The 16,534-nt window shown below is 28.8% G+C and overlaps 1 protein-coding gene across 2 annotated transcripts in view; it reads left to right on the top strand.

Moving 5' to 3' along the window:
• Positions 1–972: 972 nt before the first annotated feature.
• unc-13-4A (BAI1 associated protein 3) overlaps positions 973–16,534 on the top strand; it is a 105,447-nt gene continuing 89,885 nt past the window's right edge. For both annotated transcript variants that reach the window (XM_087164041.1, XM_087164040.1), the window contains exon 1: positions 973–1,141. In XM_087164041.1, the coding sequence (XP_087020167.1) occupies positions 1,094–1,141 (48 nt within the window). In that variant the 5' untranslated portion in view covers positions 973–1,093. The remainder of the gene's footprint in view (positions 1,142–16,534) is intronic.

The raw sequence follows: 16,534 nt of genomic DNA, 5'->3' as shown, positions 1-16,534 counted from the left end.
GGGGTAGGGGGCATCCCTACGACTCGAAATCATACAGCAATGTGCGGTCGGAAGTGCTTTCCTGAAGCGGTGACGTACACAGAAGCACAATAAAGAAAAGAGACCGTAAGTGAAAAATACATTGAAAATATAATAATACATTGAAAAAATTACATGGCCTCCTCGGTCACCCGATCTATCATGTCTTGGTTTCTGGAGTCATATGAAAACACTAGTTTATGACACTCCTCTTGATAATACTGGTTGCAAGAATCGCAGTAGCAGCCTGCGAAAAAATGCCTGGAGTATTGCAGAATGTTCGAATGTCCATGCGCCGGAGATGTGAGGTGTACGTTGTAGCCAGAGGCAGAAACTTCGAACACTTACTTTGACCCATGTACCATATAACTTTTTCAATGTATTATTATAGCGATTTTTCACTTACGGTCTCTTTTCTTTATGATGCTTATGTGTACGTCACCGCTTCAGGAAAGCATTTCCGACCTCACATTGCTGTATGATTTCGAGTCGTAGGGATGCCCCCTACCCCTCTTAGAAGTTCTGAAACGCTTAACTGAGACACCCTGCATATATATATATATATATATAAATAAAAAGGGAGAGAGATTTTACAATTAAAAGAATTTTTTTACATATCATTATCGTTTTCATACTCTTATCTCAATAAAAATTCCTTTCTGTTTTCTTAATTTTAAGCAAAAAGAAACCACAAGTAACAAAATTACGACATCTTTTTAAAGAATATTCCGTTATACTTGGAATCACCCCCGCAATTTTTAAAAGAAAAGAAACGTAGCCCATTGACTCACGCACAAAAAAGAGAAGGGTGTAATAAAAACGGACAGGATTCTGATAGGAAAAAAAATAAAAACATTTACATCCTTGAATACCTCAATTGAGCCAAGTCTGTGTTATTATTTAGTTTCTGTTTCGCCAACGCCATACGTGAGTAATAGTGGTAAGACCGGCTAAGTTAAGAACTTGGCGATGGTAGGTAGTTAAAGTTAGATTCGGTGACAACCGACTAAGCGCATTTTTATGACTTTTCTTGAGATTGTGTTGAGTTGTTAAGTGACTGGATATAAAATTAACAATGGATGAAAGTAGCGATAGGGAAGATGGAGACAGTGTTTTTGAAGAGGTACGTGAGCTCTGATTCTATTTTTACAGCACTTCCTCACTTCTGATGATTTATTTATTTTTTATTTTTTTAGTGTCTTTAAGTATGCTTTAAAAACATAAAAAATTCATTGTTAATAACAAGAATGAAAGATTTATTTTCTGTCTGAAACTATTTTTGGATCACTAAGTAAAGAATCAGCATTAATAATTAATTATCGATGATTTTGTTGACCTTATTTTCAATATTATCCATCTGATATTTTTAAACCATCACTCGGAATGTGGATTTTAAAATTTTGTTAAATGAAATTAACTTTAATTAACATATTGGAATTAATAACTTATGACGATTAATGAAATAAAAAGATAATGTTTCATGTTTTTATGCTGGTTTAAGATATTTTACGCGCTATAGTATAGTGTTCTTCTTATCTGACAATTACGAAGATTTTTCAAGTAAAACAGAAGTATCTTTTTTCATTTTAGCTACAAGAATAATACAATAAGAGAAAATTATAATTTTTATTAAAATAAATTTTGTCAGACAATTATTTGTTCATAGTAAAGTTTATCAAATTCCTCTATTTTACTCGATAAATGGGGATTGATTCTTCCCTATTGTTGCTAAGAGATTGTTACGTCTCAGAAGTATATTTCCCCCAAACAACGTAAAGTATTTTATGGCAACTATCTCCAATAAAGTCACCTAATTAGCAGAGACACCTTGCCCCCCTTACGCAAAATAAAAAAATAAATAAAATAATAAAAAAAATTTCTATAGATCATGTAAATTAAATTTTTGCATACCTCTATAATTACTCATAGCTTAATAATTTTATATCCTATAAATTTGCTTAACTAAATTGTGTTAAAAACTTTTCGTTCCTGAAATAAAAATGCATAGTAAATATTTTAATTATTTATATATCAGTTAACCTACATTGTTCATCACCACTAAAAAATACTGCTATTTTTGTACAAATTTCTTGTTTCCCTGAATTAAAAATCTTCTCTTTCTTCTCGTAAAATGTATTAACTGATAATATATGCTTTAAAACTAGTTATGTCAATTATGACAACTTTCCGTCTCTGATTACGCTATTCGCAGATATGGCATAAAATATATTACCACTTCACTGTGAAAAAAGAATGGTAAAAAAACAGAATAAGAGAAAATTTACCGTGTTTCTGACTGATTGAAAACACCATAAATCTCAGTAATTTTAACCAAACGTTTTGATAACGATTTTAGTAAAACTAACAATAAGATAATCTGAGATAAAAATTTGGTAAATGGGGTAAAATTTGATAATTTTTATCATGATACCTTAAAGTATGACATTAAAACCATTTATTCAGTTTAATTTATTTTCATAAGTAGTAATTTTTATGTATAAAAACAATTGCAACTTTTAAACTATTCGTTCTATTGACTCGAGTTTCATTCTATTAACTGTAAAAAAAAACATTGGAAACTGTATCTCACTTGTTTACATAACAATACAAATTTGTAATAAGGTACAAGTACAAATTTGTACTTTTTGTACAAAAAAATTCTATAATTTCAAAATAATGGAGTTTTTTCTTGGATTAAGCTTATGTAATTCAGCGTGAAAACAATCGAAAACAGTGCCTCACTTGCTTGTGTTCAAATCTCCTCAAATCCCTCAATTTCCATCAAAAAAGGGTGAAGCGTGCAGAGAAGAGTAGAAGAGTATCATTTAATATTAACATAAAAAAGTCTTTTGTCAAAAAATATCTGAGAGATTAATTTTTCTTAAGAAACACTCTGTTTTTTGCCATAATTGACAAAATAATATTTTGACAAAAAAGTCGGAATAATGGGATACCGTAAAATGATATTTTAGCTGATGGTGTCTCACAATTGAACTCTAAACGAAACTAAAAATTAAATTGAATTTACATATTCATTAATGGCGATTTCCAGACCAAAAACGTCTTATGATCAGGATTCACAATTTTGCGAAAAAAATAAGAATGGACAAAAAACTGTAGAAAGAATTGGGCTTAAAGTTGAACTGTGACGTATATCTAATGAAATGAGCCGTATAAATGATGGTGTACCTATTGAACATATGTTAGAAAAACTGGGTTGGTTTAACTTTTATTTTATGTATTATTCGTTCACTAAACCTGTGGTCTTTAACCCGCGGACCGGCACAGGGCAGCCCAAAGAAACTTTAACTATTTCCCTTTTTATAATTATTTCTACATTTAAATATTTCTACTTTTCTATTTCTATATTTCTCACGAATTTGTACGACTTTCCATGAACGGGAGGTTAACTGAGAGCTAAGAGACATCACAGAGAGCCACACGAATACAGCTCATGTAACTGTATTTTATTTTGAAATCTTGTTTAAATACAATTAAATTAAAATTAGCAAATCAAAGTAATCTATAAACAATTAACGTCTTCTCCTATTCAGCAGCCCATAATAAAATGGCCAAACGTTGACCGGTGCGGGGTGATAAAAAGGTTGAAGAACACTGCTTTAATGAAACAGTTAAAATATGCCACTGAATCTGGGAAATGTTTTAGGAGAATCCTGTATATTATAAAAGCTAAAGGGAGAAATAAAAATATAAGTGTGACTACCAGTGTATGTCTTATTTTATGGTAACAGAAAATATGGTTAATAAGATCAATGCATTTTAGAAATATTTCAAACCTAATGGTTTAAACATTTTCCCGTAGTAGTATCATCCTGTCAAGAAAATATTGTAATCTGGGAAATTTTTTTAGGAACATCATGCATCCCGTAAGGCTACAGAGTGGAATAAGAATATAAGAGTGACTACCAGTGTATGTCTTATTTTATGGTAACAGAAAATATTATGATTAATAAGATCAATAAACTTCAGAAATTTTTCACACCTAATGGTTTAAACATTTTCCCGTGGTAGTCTCATCCTGTCAAGAAAGAATTGTATTTCATCTTACAACTTCCGGCAGTAAATTTTACTACGCACGTCATTCCGCGATTTGGTAAATGACATCATTTTTCATTCACGAAATTGTTAAACAAATAATTCTATCCTCTCTTTGATCTACTAAAACCTTTCCTTTGTTATCAGAAAAGAATGAACAAGTTTTTAAAGCCGGTTATTGTTTTTTTTCCCTAAGTTTAATGATTTACAGATGTTCTTGTCAATGTGGATAAAAGAAAAATATATTGTTATAAATAAACAATACAATTAAGTGGAAGTTTGAGCGAAGAATAAAAATATTTTTAGCTACTTTTCTAACATCCTCTTATTATTCAGGAATGTTTAAAGATCTATATCTAAAAAAAAAATTACAATTTTAATTAATTAGTTAGAACGTTAAAATCTTAAATTCTGTGTGACGAAAGATAGACTTTTAGTTAACTATTTTTAACAAAATGTGAAAATAATTATGTTTACAGGTTTTAGAAAAATTTAAACAATTATTTTGTATATTTTAATAAAACTCACTGATATTTTATTTATTTTTTTTATTCAGAGGTATTTTTTTGAAATAATTGAAGACTTTTATTGGCGTGAGGAATGTATAAATGAGAAAGGTACGGCATTCCATTACTACATTAGGAATAAATAATTGTGTTACTTATCTATCCATATACATGCGGAGGCTAGTATGGGCAATTTTTTCAAGGAAGCTTTCTGATTGTTATGTACTTAGTATTGTCTTTTTTATTAGGAAACTTCTCCTACTAATCCCTTTTGTTGTTCCTCATATTCACCGTTTTTCGATACTTTTTTTTAAAAAAAGGGTTAATTTTGTATATAAGGTACATATTTATAATACTTATGTGCAAGAAAATTTTGTTAATGGATTAATCGTAATGAAATGCATGATTACTTAAAAAATAATCAACTGTATTAAAATACAAGTTAACTATTTGGAATATGTGACTCAATAAGAAGTATTAAATGCATCTTACTTCTTAGCAATATTTAACGATTACCTTATGTCAGACAACAGTTGAAATTTAAATTTCTTTCCTTCTTCTTATAAATTAAAAAATTTCATTATAAATGTTAAGATTATGTAAATGAATGTAAATCTGGTGATTATTATATGTTATTTTTTTTAATTTTATTTACTAGCTTTATTTTATTTTTTATTTTTTACCCCGTTCTTCGTGCAGCGTAAAGAAATAATAATCAATAAATCAGTACTGAATAACACAGCAAAATCGTGCACAAAACTACAAAACAAATTGCTTCAAAAATAATAAAGCCATAATGATTCAACTCTTTGTTTTTTATTTATTATTGTTTGTCGCTCTTACTGGTGGCTTTACGTTATTAGATCAAGACAAACACGAATTTAGTAGTTCATCCCAGCAAAATATAGATTAACTGTATTTAGTATCCTCTGGTAGAATTCTGCTGCTCGAGGCAACTCATGATGTTTAAAATTTACCTCAATTAAGTTACTTTCTCCCGTGCATAAATCTTTGAGATACCATAAAAATTTACAGTATTGGTAGTCGGCATCAAATCTACTCATAAAATATTTTGTACCTACATAAGAGTGTTATATTTGTTTCCCTCTTAAAACAGCATCAATTACTATCATACCAGTAATGCCTATTACCAAATTTAAGCGTCAATAGTGTTAATAATATTATGGCGACTTTATACGGTTTCCCATAACTAATAAATACATTTTCTGCACTGATTTTTGCTTTTTAGTCCACAGTTTTTTCTTATTTCAATTAGTAGCAATTTTAGATATGGTGCTTAGATCTGTTCTGGTATTATATACTTATGCATTTACCTATTAGGGGAGAGTCGGATAGCCCCACCCACTTAAGGAGTATTGCTTATATTTCTGTATAATATTGAGTCATAATCAATATTTTTGTATGTTTCTATTGTTTTATCATCTAATTAAATAATGCAAAAAGAATAAACCAAAAAAAGAATAGTTTAACTTTAAAAAAATAGAAATTCAAAAAAACATGTTTTTTAGCTCTTTTCAAGATGTGTCGGGTAGCCCCGTCCAGTTACAAAAATTATGTTTTTTGACTGTTTTTTCAGGTGCAAATGAAAGTGACCAATGTATTGACAATAGATAAACCTCATTTATCATTTTTATAACAAAATTATTTCATTTATTACATATTTATATACTTTTAGTGAATTCTATCATTTAATAACAACAATATTTGTTGTTAAAAATGCATATAACATTCAAATTTGAAGCAATAAAATAATAATCTTTGCAACCGTACATTTATCGACGAAATAAAATTGGGCGGTGATACCCGACATTCATGTGAGTGGGGCAACCCGAAATCCAATTTTTTTTTGTAAATTTGTAAGTACTCGAAAAAATTTTCACATATAAACTTCTTTCTTTGTGCAAATTAAAGTTAAGACTACATACTTTAATGCAGCGTGAGCAGAAAAAATTATTTTTTTAGTATTAAAATGAAGTTTAATCGAAACATTCAACCAATTTTTCTTAATTTCATGACTACTGTATTCATCATATTTTCAAAATTATTGCTTACCATGTTACCAGCTGCATAAATACTTGAAACTTTGAAAATAATATTTCTTTAATAGGGTAAACCAACCGGTGAAGGAACACTACCCAGTGAAGGGACATTTCATATATATTGTTAAAAATAAGAATTTGAAAGTGTTTTTTTTTAGATTGATTGGTAACAGTAGCTTACTGACAAACAATAGGAAGTCATCTAGCAATATTTTGGATTACCTGGTCAAATAGACATCTCTGGAAAAAATTTTGAATCTGTTATTATCTCTGCAACACCTTGTTTCGTAGAAAAAATTATAAAGTGATTGTTTGTATTTATATGTTTGAAGTGGAATTAATTGCATGTAGTAGTCTCATTTTTCTCACTGTGAAAAAGAGGATTCAAAATATAGTTATTGAAGTTACGTTTTATTTTTTTTAAAGCATCATAGCATAATCAAATACTGAGATAAGGGGGTGTTTATTCACTGGATCACCAAACGATGAAAAACCAGTGAAGGAACAAGTGTTCCTTTACTGGGTTTTTCTCCCAGTTAATGAAAATAAAAGAAATTTTTTAATTTTCTTGTACTTTTAGTCATATTATACATCAAAATTCTGTTTAAAAGACAGAGAACGGCTTCTAACCAGTGAAGGAACAGGCATGTTCCTTCACTGGATCACCAAACGATGAAAAACCAGTGAAGGAACAAATGTTTCTTTACAGGGTTCATTTCCCAGTTAATGAAAATAAAAAACAAATTTTTTAATTTTCTTGTACTTTTAGTCATATTATACATCAAAATTCTGTTTCAAAGACAAAGAACAGCTTCTAACCACTGAAGAAACAGGCATGTTCTTTCACTGGGAATACTTCCAGTGAATGAACAGTAATGTGTGAAATATGATTTTACATGACTCTAGGAGAAGTAATTCTGCTATATAGAGGACAACCGAAATTTTGTTAAAAATTGTATGAATAATTCCTGAAATAATTTCAGTTTAAAATGTTAATTTAATAGCTTAATTTATGAAAAAATTATAATTTATATTTATTAATGGGGTGCGTAGTTACATCAAATGTTAGGCAACTTAATAAACTATGTTTACAAATCGAAAACTAATTAAATATAATCATAAAAATTTGAACATTTTTTCGCTGGCTTTTGCACCAAGAACTCCTAATAAGCTATCATTATAGGATAGCAACGTGGTTATATAATTTATAAAAACTACTTTACAATGTTAGAATTTAGAAGCAAGCTCCTCAACAAAAAACCGAGTTAAGCAGAAACGATACTCAATTTCTTCAGAAGCTTGAGAGGAAAATCCCTCAAGATATGTTTTAATTTTAACTCATGTAAATTTTTAACGCAGCATTGACTGAAGAGTCTAATATCGAAAATATCCAAGAGTCTGTACTTTTTTCAATATGGAAGAAGTACGAATTAAAAGAAGACCACTTGGTTAAGTCAAACTTAGGAACTGAAGCTAGTAATGATAATGAATGCATCTTAGATATCGAATTTGAAATGTGTCCTCATGCTGATCCTCTCTTAGTTGAAAAAAGAAATGATTCTATAAGTAAAATCAGTACTTCTAAAGATCCTCTAGATATAAGTCAACAAGAGATGGATTTGCCTCAAACTTCAAGACACCTTTCCCCCGTCTATTTTCGAGAAAGGCATTCTAGAAATGTTGCTGAAAAATCAGAAGAAGTTTGGAAGAACCATTCATATTGGCCAAATATTGATGATGAAAAGAAAGGTCAAATAAGAAGGAAAACGAATAAATTACCTAACTTCAGAGAAATGACAAAAATTTCAAGAGGCTGAAAGATCTACAAAAAGTTAAAACAAGAGAACATGGAAAAGAAAAAGAAAGAAAAAATACTTAAAAAAGACAAAAAGCTTCAAGAAATAAGAGGAAACAAAAGGTGATAAAATAATATTGATAATAAACAGCATCGGATGACACAATGATTTAGATTTGACTGTCAAATTATAAGAAAGAATGATTTTTTTTTTTTTTTTTGTATTTAACATCACTTAAATTTCTAGTTCATGATTACAGAAAAAAGTTAGCATTTTACAAGTACTTGTATGTTATAATTTCACAAACAGTCTTGTTTTTATATATTTGTATGGCTAAAGAATTCATAAAGAGCATTAAAAAATAACCAAAATTAAGTGTTCCTTTACTGGGCAATTTTGTGTTCCTTCACTGGTAAGAGCTGTTCCTTCACTGGGTCTTCTTACTACTTGTTATTTGAACCTCCAAAACTTCAAAACAATACTATGTAAGTTCTCTACAATTTTTTTGCATAATTTGCAATTAGTAACAAATATGTTGACACTGTCATTTAACTGAAATTACGAATTTTGAAATTAATATGATTTTTTAAAAGGCAAGCGAAGCTTAAGTGTTCCTCCACTGGTTAGTTTACCCTACAACAATTAATGTCCAATGGCCCATTGGCTTGAAAAAATATTCTATACATAAGAAATTGACAGTGGGGGGGGGTACCCGCTGGGCGGGGGTACCCGGCACTCCCCTATTTGTTTTATAATTTATGAATTGAAAAAACTATTTTAACACTCGTTTAACAAAAATTTAATATGAGACTAAATAAATGTTCCTTAATAAAGAAAAACTACTATACGCTTTAGACTTATTAAACTGCATTGATAAAGTATTTTGAGATAAATAAATTTAAACGATCATGACTGGTCGTAAAAAAAGATTTGGATAAAAACTAGATATTAGTCCAATATTTTTCAGAAGAATTCCCACTATAAATGAAATAAAGCAGATCATTTGTCTAAATACTAAAAATCACCGACCATTTTTCGGAGCATCAAAGAAACATGAAATAAGTATGAAAAAGGGGAAAAAAAGAAACAAAATTTATAGTAAAACCCAGAAATGCACTTCTATTTCCTGTTCAAATGATATGTGTTCGATTCCGGAAAAACAAACAACCCCAGGGCAAAGAAATTGTTCTTTTTTTTTCTCTCTTTCTCTGAAACTCTTTTTCTATTCAGTGCAAGAAAAGAATTCACTATTTGTGCTGTACTCAAACAATCTGCAAATAGCAAATTCTGGAACTAAAGGTATTCTACCTTTTCTAAGCTTTATTTCGCCAAATTGTTTTTCTTTTTTTTTTGCCAAACTGTGTGGCTTTTATTCGGTTTTATTCTCTGCAATATCCTGTCTAAAAAAACAAATATTCACTCTTAACGCAATAACCTGTCTTAAGAAGGTTTCGAAAACCTGTCATTTGTTTTCGGGTACTTGTCTGTAACTAAGTTTCTCCTGTTTCAAAAGAATGGCAAATTTTTTTTCGATTTGGATTTGTATGGAGTATTTTGATAAAAAGAAATAGGTGTGCATTTATATTTATTTATGTCGTGATAAATAAGTAGTTTTTAGGTCTCAGTTTTTAGGTTTCGAAAAAGATTTATTCTGTTAACTTTCAACTTATTAAATTTTAACTAGTAAATAATGTCTACAAACCAATAAAAATGATCAAAAAATTTAAATATTTATTGAATTTTTATTTATTATGAACTCTCGTGAATTTCAAAATTAAAATTTTGAACCTTACCACTTAAAAATTAAACCACTTGCAAACCACTTAGAAAGTTAACCACTTACAAACCACTTAAAATTTTAACCTCTTACAAAAGACTTAAAAATTTAGCCACTTACGAACCACTTAAAAATTTACCTACTTACAAACCACTTAAAAATTTACCTACTTACAAACCACTTAAAAATTTAACCACTTGCAAACGACTTAAAAATTTAACCACTTACAAACCACTTAAAAATTTATAGTGTTACCACACTCATTTTAGTCAGAAATTAAAAGAGTTGTCATTTTAGAATTGCTGCCGATCGGCTTGAATGGTGGCCAGGAAGCTGAGCTTATGACAGAAAGGTCACGGGTTTGAATCTAGGACAAGGCATTGAAGTTCCTTCCTTCTTGTTTTCTGTACAATGTGTCCTTCACACTGTGGGACATCGTTTATTCATATAATTTGGTGCCTCTTTAAAAGTGGTCAACAAATATGCCCTTCTGATACTTAAAATCTGCGTGGGCGTGGGAAAAATATTTTATTATTGGAAAAGAATTCACTACTTGTACTGTACTCGAACAATCTGGAAATAGCAAATTCAGGAATTAAAGATATTCTACCTTTTATAATCTTCATTTGGCCAAAATGTTTTTGTTTGTTTTTTTGCCGAACTGTGTTGTCTTTATTCAGTTTTATTCTCATGCAATATCGTGCCTAAAAAAACAAATAAGGAAGCAGAACTTATGACAGAAAGTTCACGGATTCAAATCCCGGACAAGGCATTGATGAAAAAAATTATAATTTCTTATTGATATTGTGTTCCTTAAAATTTTCAATTTTTTTTAAATTTATTGCATTGAAACGGTGTGTTATTTTTCAATGGTTATCTATTCAATTCAAGGATTCTTAAAATAAATAACATCATTTCCCAATAAAAAATTATAATTTTGCATTATCGATAAATTTGGAATAAGAATATTATACGTTATGGGTTGCTTATTAATAGTTTCCTATTGACATATAAGTATTCAATAAAACTTAAAACAACCAAACCTACTGCAAATGAGAAATATGCAGGGCTTGATTATTGCCTAGGCCCAATAGGGCCTGATTATTGCCTTGGGCCCACACTTCTGGGGGGCCTCAAAAACTAGTAAAAAGTCCACAGAACTACTTTTTTTTAAATACTGAAGAAAAAAAACAGTTTTTCCCAAAAAAGTCATTGTTTAATTTCAAAATTTCTTTATATTGTGACAAACCAAACTCATGTAAACATTGAACTGATCAAATTCGAAAGTACGGCTGAATTTTAATTGGTGCAATTTTTACTCCAACGGCTTAAGCAAATTCAACAAGAATGTATATTCGCAAAATCTCTTATAAATGATTAGTTTCAACAAGAACTAAAAGTTAATTCTTAACAAACATGTAAAGCTGTAGATGGAAGACTACAATCTTTAAAATAATTCAGCTAATCAGTGACTTTCAGCAAAAATCACTGATTTCACTTGTTTGTGGTCACCAAACTACTTTTATTTTCACACAACATTTAATATTTTGCTTTAATATTCAGATGCGCAAATTTTATCGTAAAAAATTAATCTTCAATTGTCTGCTTTCAAAAATTTTTAGAATTTTTCTCTTGAATCAGGCAGTTCAATAGATTTTTTTTATTGTTGGGACTGCTCTTCAGAAATTTAATTTCAAACTATTTTGTTAGGGGCCCGGAAAATTTTGTGGGCCTTGGGCCTGAATTTGTCTTGATCGGACCCTGAATATGATATCTCTTATCAGTTATCGATTCAAGAACAGGCATTTTTCGAAATATATAAAATGGCAGCATTTGACATTAAAAATTATAATATCCACTGTACCGAGCGTCTTAACAGGGGAAGGAGTTTTTTGTTATATAAAAATGGTAATTATTTAAAATATTAAGAAGACTTTCACCACTTCCAACATGGTTCTAATTCATTCCATACAAAGAAATCAGAAAAGAGTACTGGAAATTCGTGGTTCATCATATTATTCGACACTTCTGAACTTTCTTCTTCCATAAGGGACAATCCAGTTTTCTTAACAACTAAGTTTTATAATTTCCTGTAACAGGTTTGATAAATAAGTTTGATCATTTTAGTTTTAATAAGTTCGTCTTAATAGGTTTTTTGCACAATATTTATTGATGCTCATTATTCAAATTTATAAAAAAATTTTGTTTCAAAGGTCCTTTAACAAAAAATCATTTTCACATTATTAAGGATACAGCACAATTTATACATCGCGATAAATGTATGTAAAGTTCACTTCTGACGTATTCAGTCATTTATCATAATAGCTTGAAATATATATTTGAAAAATCGTGCATATCGAAATTCAAATGAAGATTTTATTCGTCTGCCTTAAGAAAAAAAGATAAATAAAGTAAAATCTTAAAAACAAAAAAGGGTTATGAAGCAAATAAAAACGTATGTATCAAAAAATGGAAAAAGTATATCAAAGAAAAGAGGGAAATTTTTATGAAAATATTCTAATGGGTTTGAATAAAAAAATATTTGAAAAATTTAAAACACTTCATAAATATCCTATTTTTCATTTCTTTCATTTGGTTTCTTTGTACCTACATAATTAAATAAATTTTTGATTGTAAATTTTAAACATCTTCAGAAAAGAACCAAATTTATTGTCAACAATTGGAAATTTTCAACAAATTATTATTCCATAACAGCGATCGACTTGTAAAATCAAGCACCTTTTTAACACGTTTTTCACTAAAGTCTTATAATATCAATAATTAATTGCAAAATTTATAGGAGGAATTACTGTAGTCCATTTACTGCAATGCTAAAAACTGTATAGTATTATCTCATTAAACTATTATTTCATAATCCAAGAATGAAACTAATTTACAAATTCAGAAAAAGACAAAATAAGTAAGCATTATTAACACATTGCTGACCGGTCACGAGTTAACTCGTGTTTTCGTGGCCAAACGTTGGTGACCGGCCACGAGTTAACTCGTGTTTTCGTTAGTAGTGATCTCGTGGTGACTATTTTAAGAAGTGGGTGTAATTTTTCTTACTTTTCAAGTTTTACTATTTAATTCTCCACCAATTTATTATAACTTTACGAAACCCGACATATTTGCAAAACTTATGGTGTACCATTACACATAGGTGATTGCTAACTTTTTATCATACGGCATTAAAAATTAAAAAATTTTAAAGTTTATTTCAATTGTTTTACTTCCACATCCGCTTTTAAAACAATAGCTGGGCACATGGGGTAATTTTCAGAAAAGTTGCTGGTCAGCAATGTGTTAAAATAGTAAATAGAATTATTACAATTAAGTTCGACAAAACACCGGTTAATTTTAGATTTGTAACTTGCAGTACTGGCTGTTATAATTCTTCTTTTGGTAAAAGATTTTTTAATTATTTAAACATTATTTTAAATAAGATTATTTCAAATGATAAGCATTTTATTATTAATAACAACCAAGACGTTATTAAATATTTGAATTACAATGATATTAATACTGTTCTACCATGTGATTTTGAAAATCTTTTTTCAAATATACCACACAATAATTTAAGAACTATTTGTTTGGAAATTTTTGGTAATTATTTGAATAATAAGGACATTAATAAGAAAGATAGGACAAATTTATGTAATATAAAAATTTTTGAAAATTGTCTTTTTAATGGTATTTGTTTTCACAGACAAATTCAAGGTATCTCAATGGGAAATTGTTATTCAAGTGCATTTGCTAATATTTTCTTACAATTTTATGAACCAAAATTTTTACAACATTAATTTATAAATTGGGTTTAGTTTTAATTATGATTTAATTATTTTTGATTATAAAGATTTTGATTTAATTAAAGGTATTTATCCCAAGGAACTAAATTTAATAAAGACTAATTCAGATGAAAATTGAGCTTGTTTTTTAGATCTTGATATCAAACTTCATAACCAAAAAAAATTTCATTGTATTATACGATATAAGAAGAGATTTTAAGTTTAATGTTATTAGTTTAGCACATTTTATTTCCAACCTTCACTTTATGATTTTTAAGAATACTTTGATAGGTCAAATTATTAGATTTAAATTTATTTGTAATAATAAAACAGATTTTCTTTCAGCTATCGAGAATTTCAAGATTACATTAGATAATAATAATTTTCAATTTAATTACTGTAATTATGAAATTTTAATTCAAAATATTTTAAGGACGTTCAAATAATTCTGCCGATATCGAAGCCGGCATAAATATGTCGATGCGGTACAATTTAAGATGATTTCTTGTTCCTTAAGCATACAGATGGCAACACTTATTTAAACTTTTTACTCATTGAATGTTTTTCTATTATTTTTCCAGATTTTTAAAAAAGGGGTCAGGGGTTAAAAAAACTTGATTTATTTCTAAAAATTTCTTAATGATTTGGCATTTTATATATTATTTTTATTTTGGTTATTCTAACTGTAACTTTATATTTATTTATTTTTCATATATGTGGGCGTATCATTACTAAGTCTTACTCTGTGTACTTTTAAATTGTGATTGTTTGTCATTAATTTTTCTTTGCATTTACATTTCATATTTTCTAATTGCATTTTCTTATTTGTTTTTCCATTATGGGATCTCGGGGCACAGTCAGTTTTTGGTTTCTAAACTGACAACGGAAAGGCTCCAGCGTGTTGGCAGGCAATGCTAACATAAACTAACATAAACATCCTGCTAACATAAACATCTTTCTTTCCTTTCTTTCGTTTTCTGCTAGAATAGTATTTCGGATTTCTAAATTAAATTAGAATTTCTAAATTAAATTAGAAATTAAATTATTTCATAATAATAATTTCTTCCCACAATAACATGTTCAGTTTGGAAAATCAAATGTTTTCAAAATGCACTTTTTTGTTACCTTTTTTTGAAATACATGTTTTTGACTTAGTGCTTTACTTATTCAATTATTCGACCATTTAAAGGATAAATCATTGTAGACCATTTACTGTTATAACAAGAAATGTTTACTATTATTCCATGACATTATTGTTTCACAACAACTACCGACATAAACTCATGAAGTCACAAGAATTCGAAATATCCAAAACGCACCTAAAATGTTTTTGACTTTGCGCTTTATGTATTCAATTATTCGAACATTTAAAGGATAAATCATTGTAGACCATTTACTGTTCAATAAAAAGAAGCGTTTACTATCATTCCATGACATTATTATTTCACAATTACAACTGACCAAGACTCACTCTTAAGTCTGATAAGTTGATAACATGCAAAACTCACTTAACATTTTCGACTAAGTGCTTTACTTATTAAATTATTCGATTATTTAAATGATGAATCATTGTAAAACATTTACTTCTATAACAAGAAATATTTACTATTGTTCCATGACGTTATTATTCTGCAATAACTATCGTTTAAAACTCAATCTTAAGCCTGCAAAATTAAGAACATGCAAAACTCGCTTGAACATATTCGACTTAGTGCTTTACTTATTAAATTATTCGATTATTTAAAGGATGAATCGCTGAACACAATTTACTGTTGTAACAGGAAATATTTATTATTACTCCATGACGTTATTATCTTACAATAACTACCGTTAAAAACTAATTCTTAAGCCTGCAAAATTAAGAACATGCAAAACTCGCTTAACATATTTCGACTTAGTGCTTTACTTATTATTCGATTATTTAAAGGATGAGTCATTGTAGACTATTTACTGTTATAACAAGAAATATTTACTATTATTTCATGACGTTATTATTTTACAATAACAACCGTTAAATAACGAATAACCGTTAAAAATTCAATCTTAAAACTAAAAAATTGAGAATATCCAAAACACGCTTAACATGTTGATTCATTCTAACGCTTAGATCCTGATCTGTCAGCCGTCAACTGTTATACTTAGAATTATCACTTTCAAAGCTAATACATAACGTGGAATAATTTCCACAATTTCGATCTTTTAACAACATTTCCAAAAAATGATACAAAAGTGAATAATAACTTCGAATTCAAAGAAAATCAAACAAATTTGAGTATTCTTTCCGGTTCACAAGTAGACCTTATCGTTTCTCTTTCTTGCCTACATAATTTTTCTTGTCTACGTAAGAAACGGTCTACTTGAAACTTTCTTTTCCGCCTAGTTCGTCGAATGATTACTGTTAAATCATGGACTAAGATCTTTTTTATTCGCATCTTGGGAAGAACTTTGCTGAAATAAAGAGTCTTTAAAATGCTTCAAAATGACACTTAAGGGAAAAAATACATTTGCAAAGTTTGGCGCAAATGGCGCGATT

This window comes from Parasteatoda tepidariorum, chromosome 5 (assembly GCF_982258835.1).
Source record: "Parasteatoda tepidariorum strain Cologne lab strain chromosome 5, Ptep-v5.0, whole genome shotgun sequence".
In the NCBI taxonomy this organism is placed as follows: domain Eukaryota; kingdom Metazoa; phylum Arthropoda; class Arachnida; order Araneae; family Theridiidae; genus Parasteatoda; species Parasteatoda tepidariorum.
Note: the sequence above shows the minus strand (reverse complement) of the source record. Positions and strands in the feature narration are given on the sequence as shown.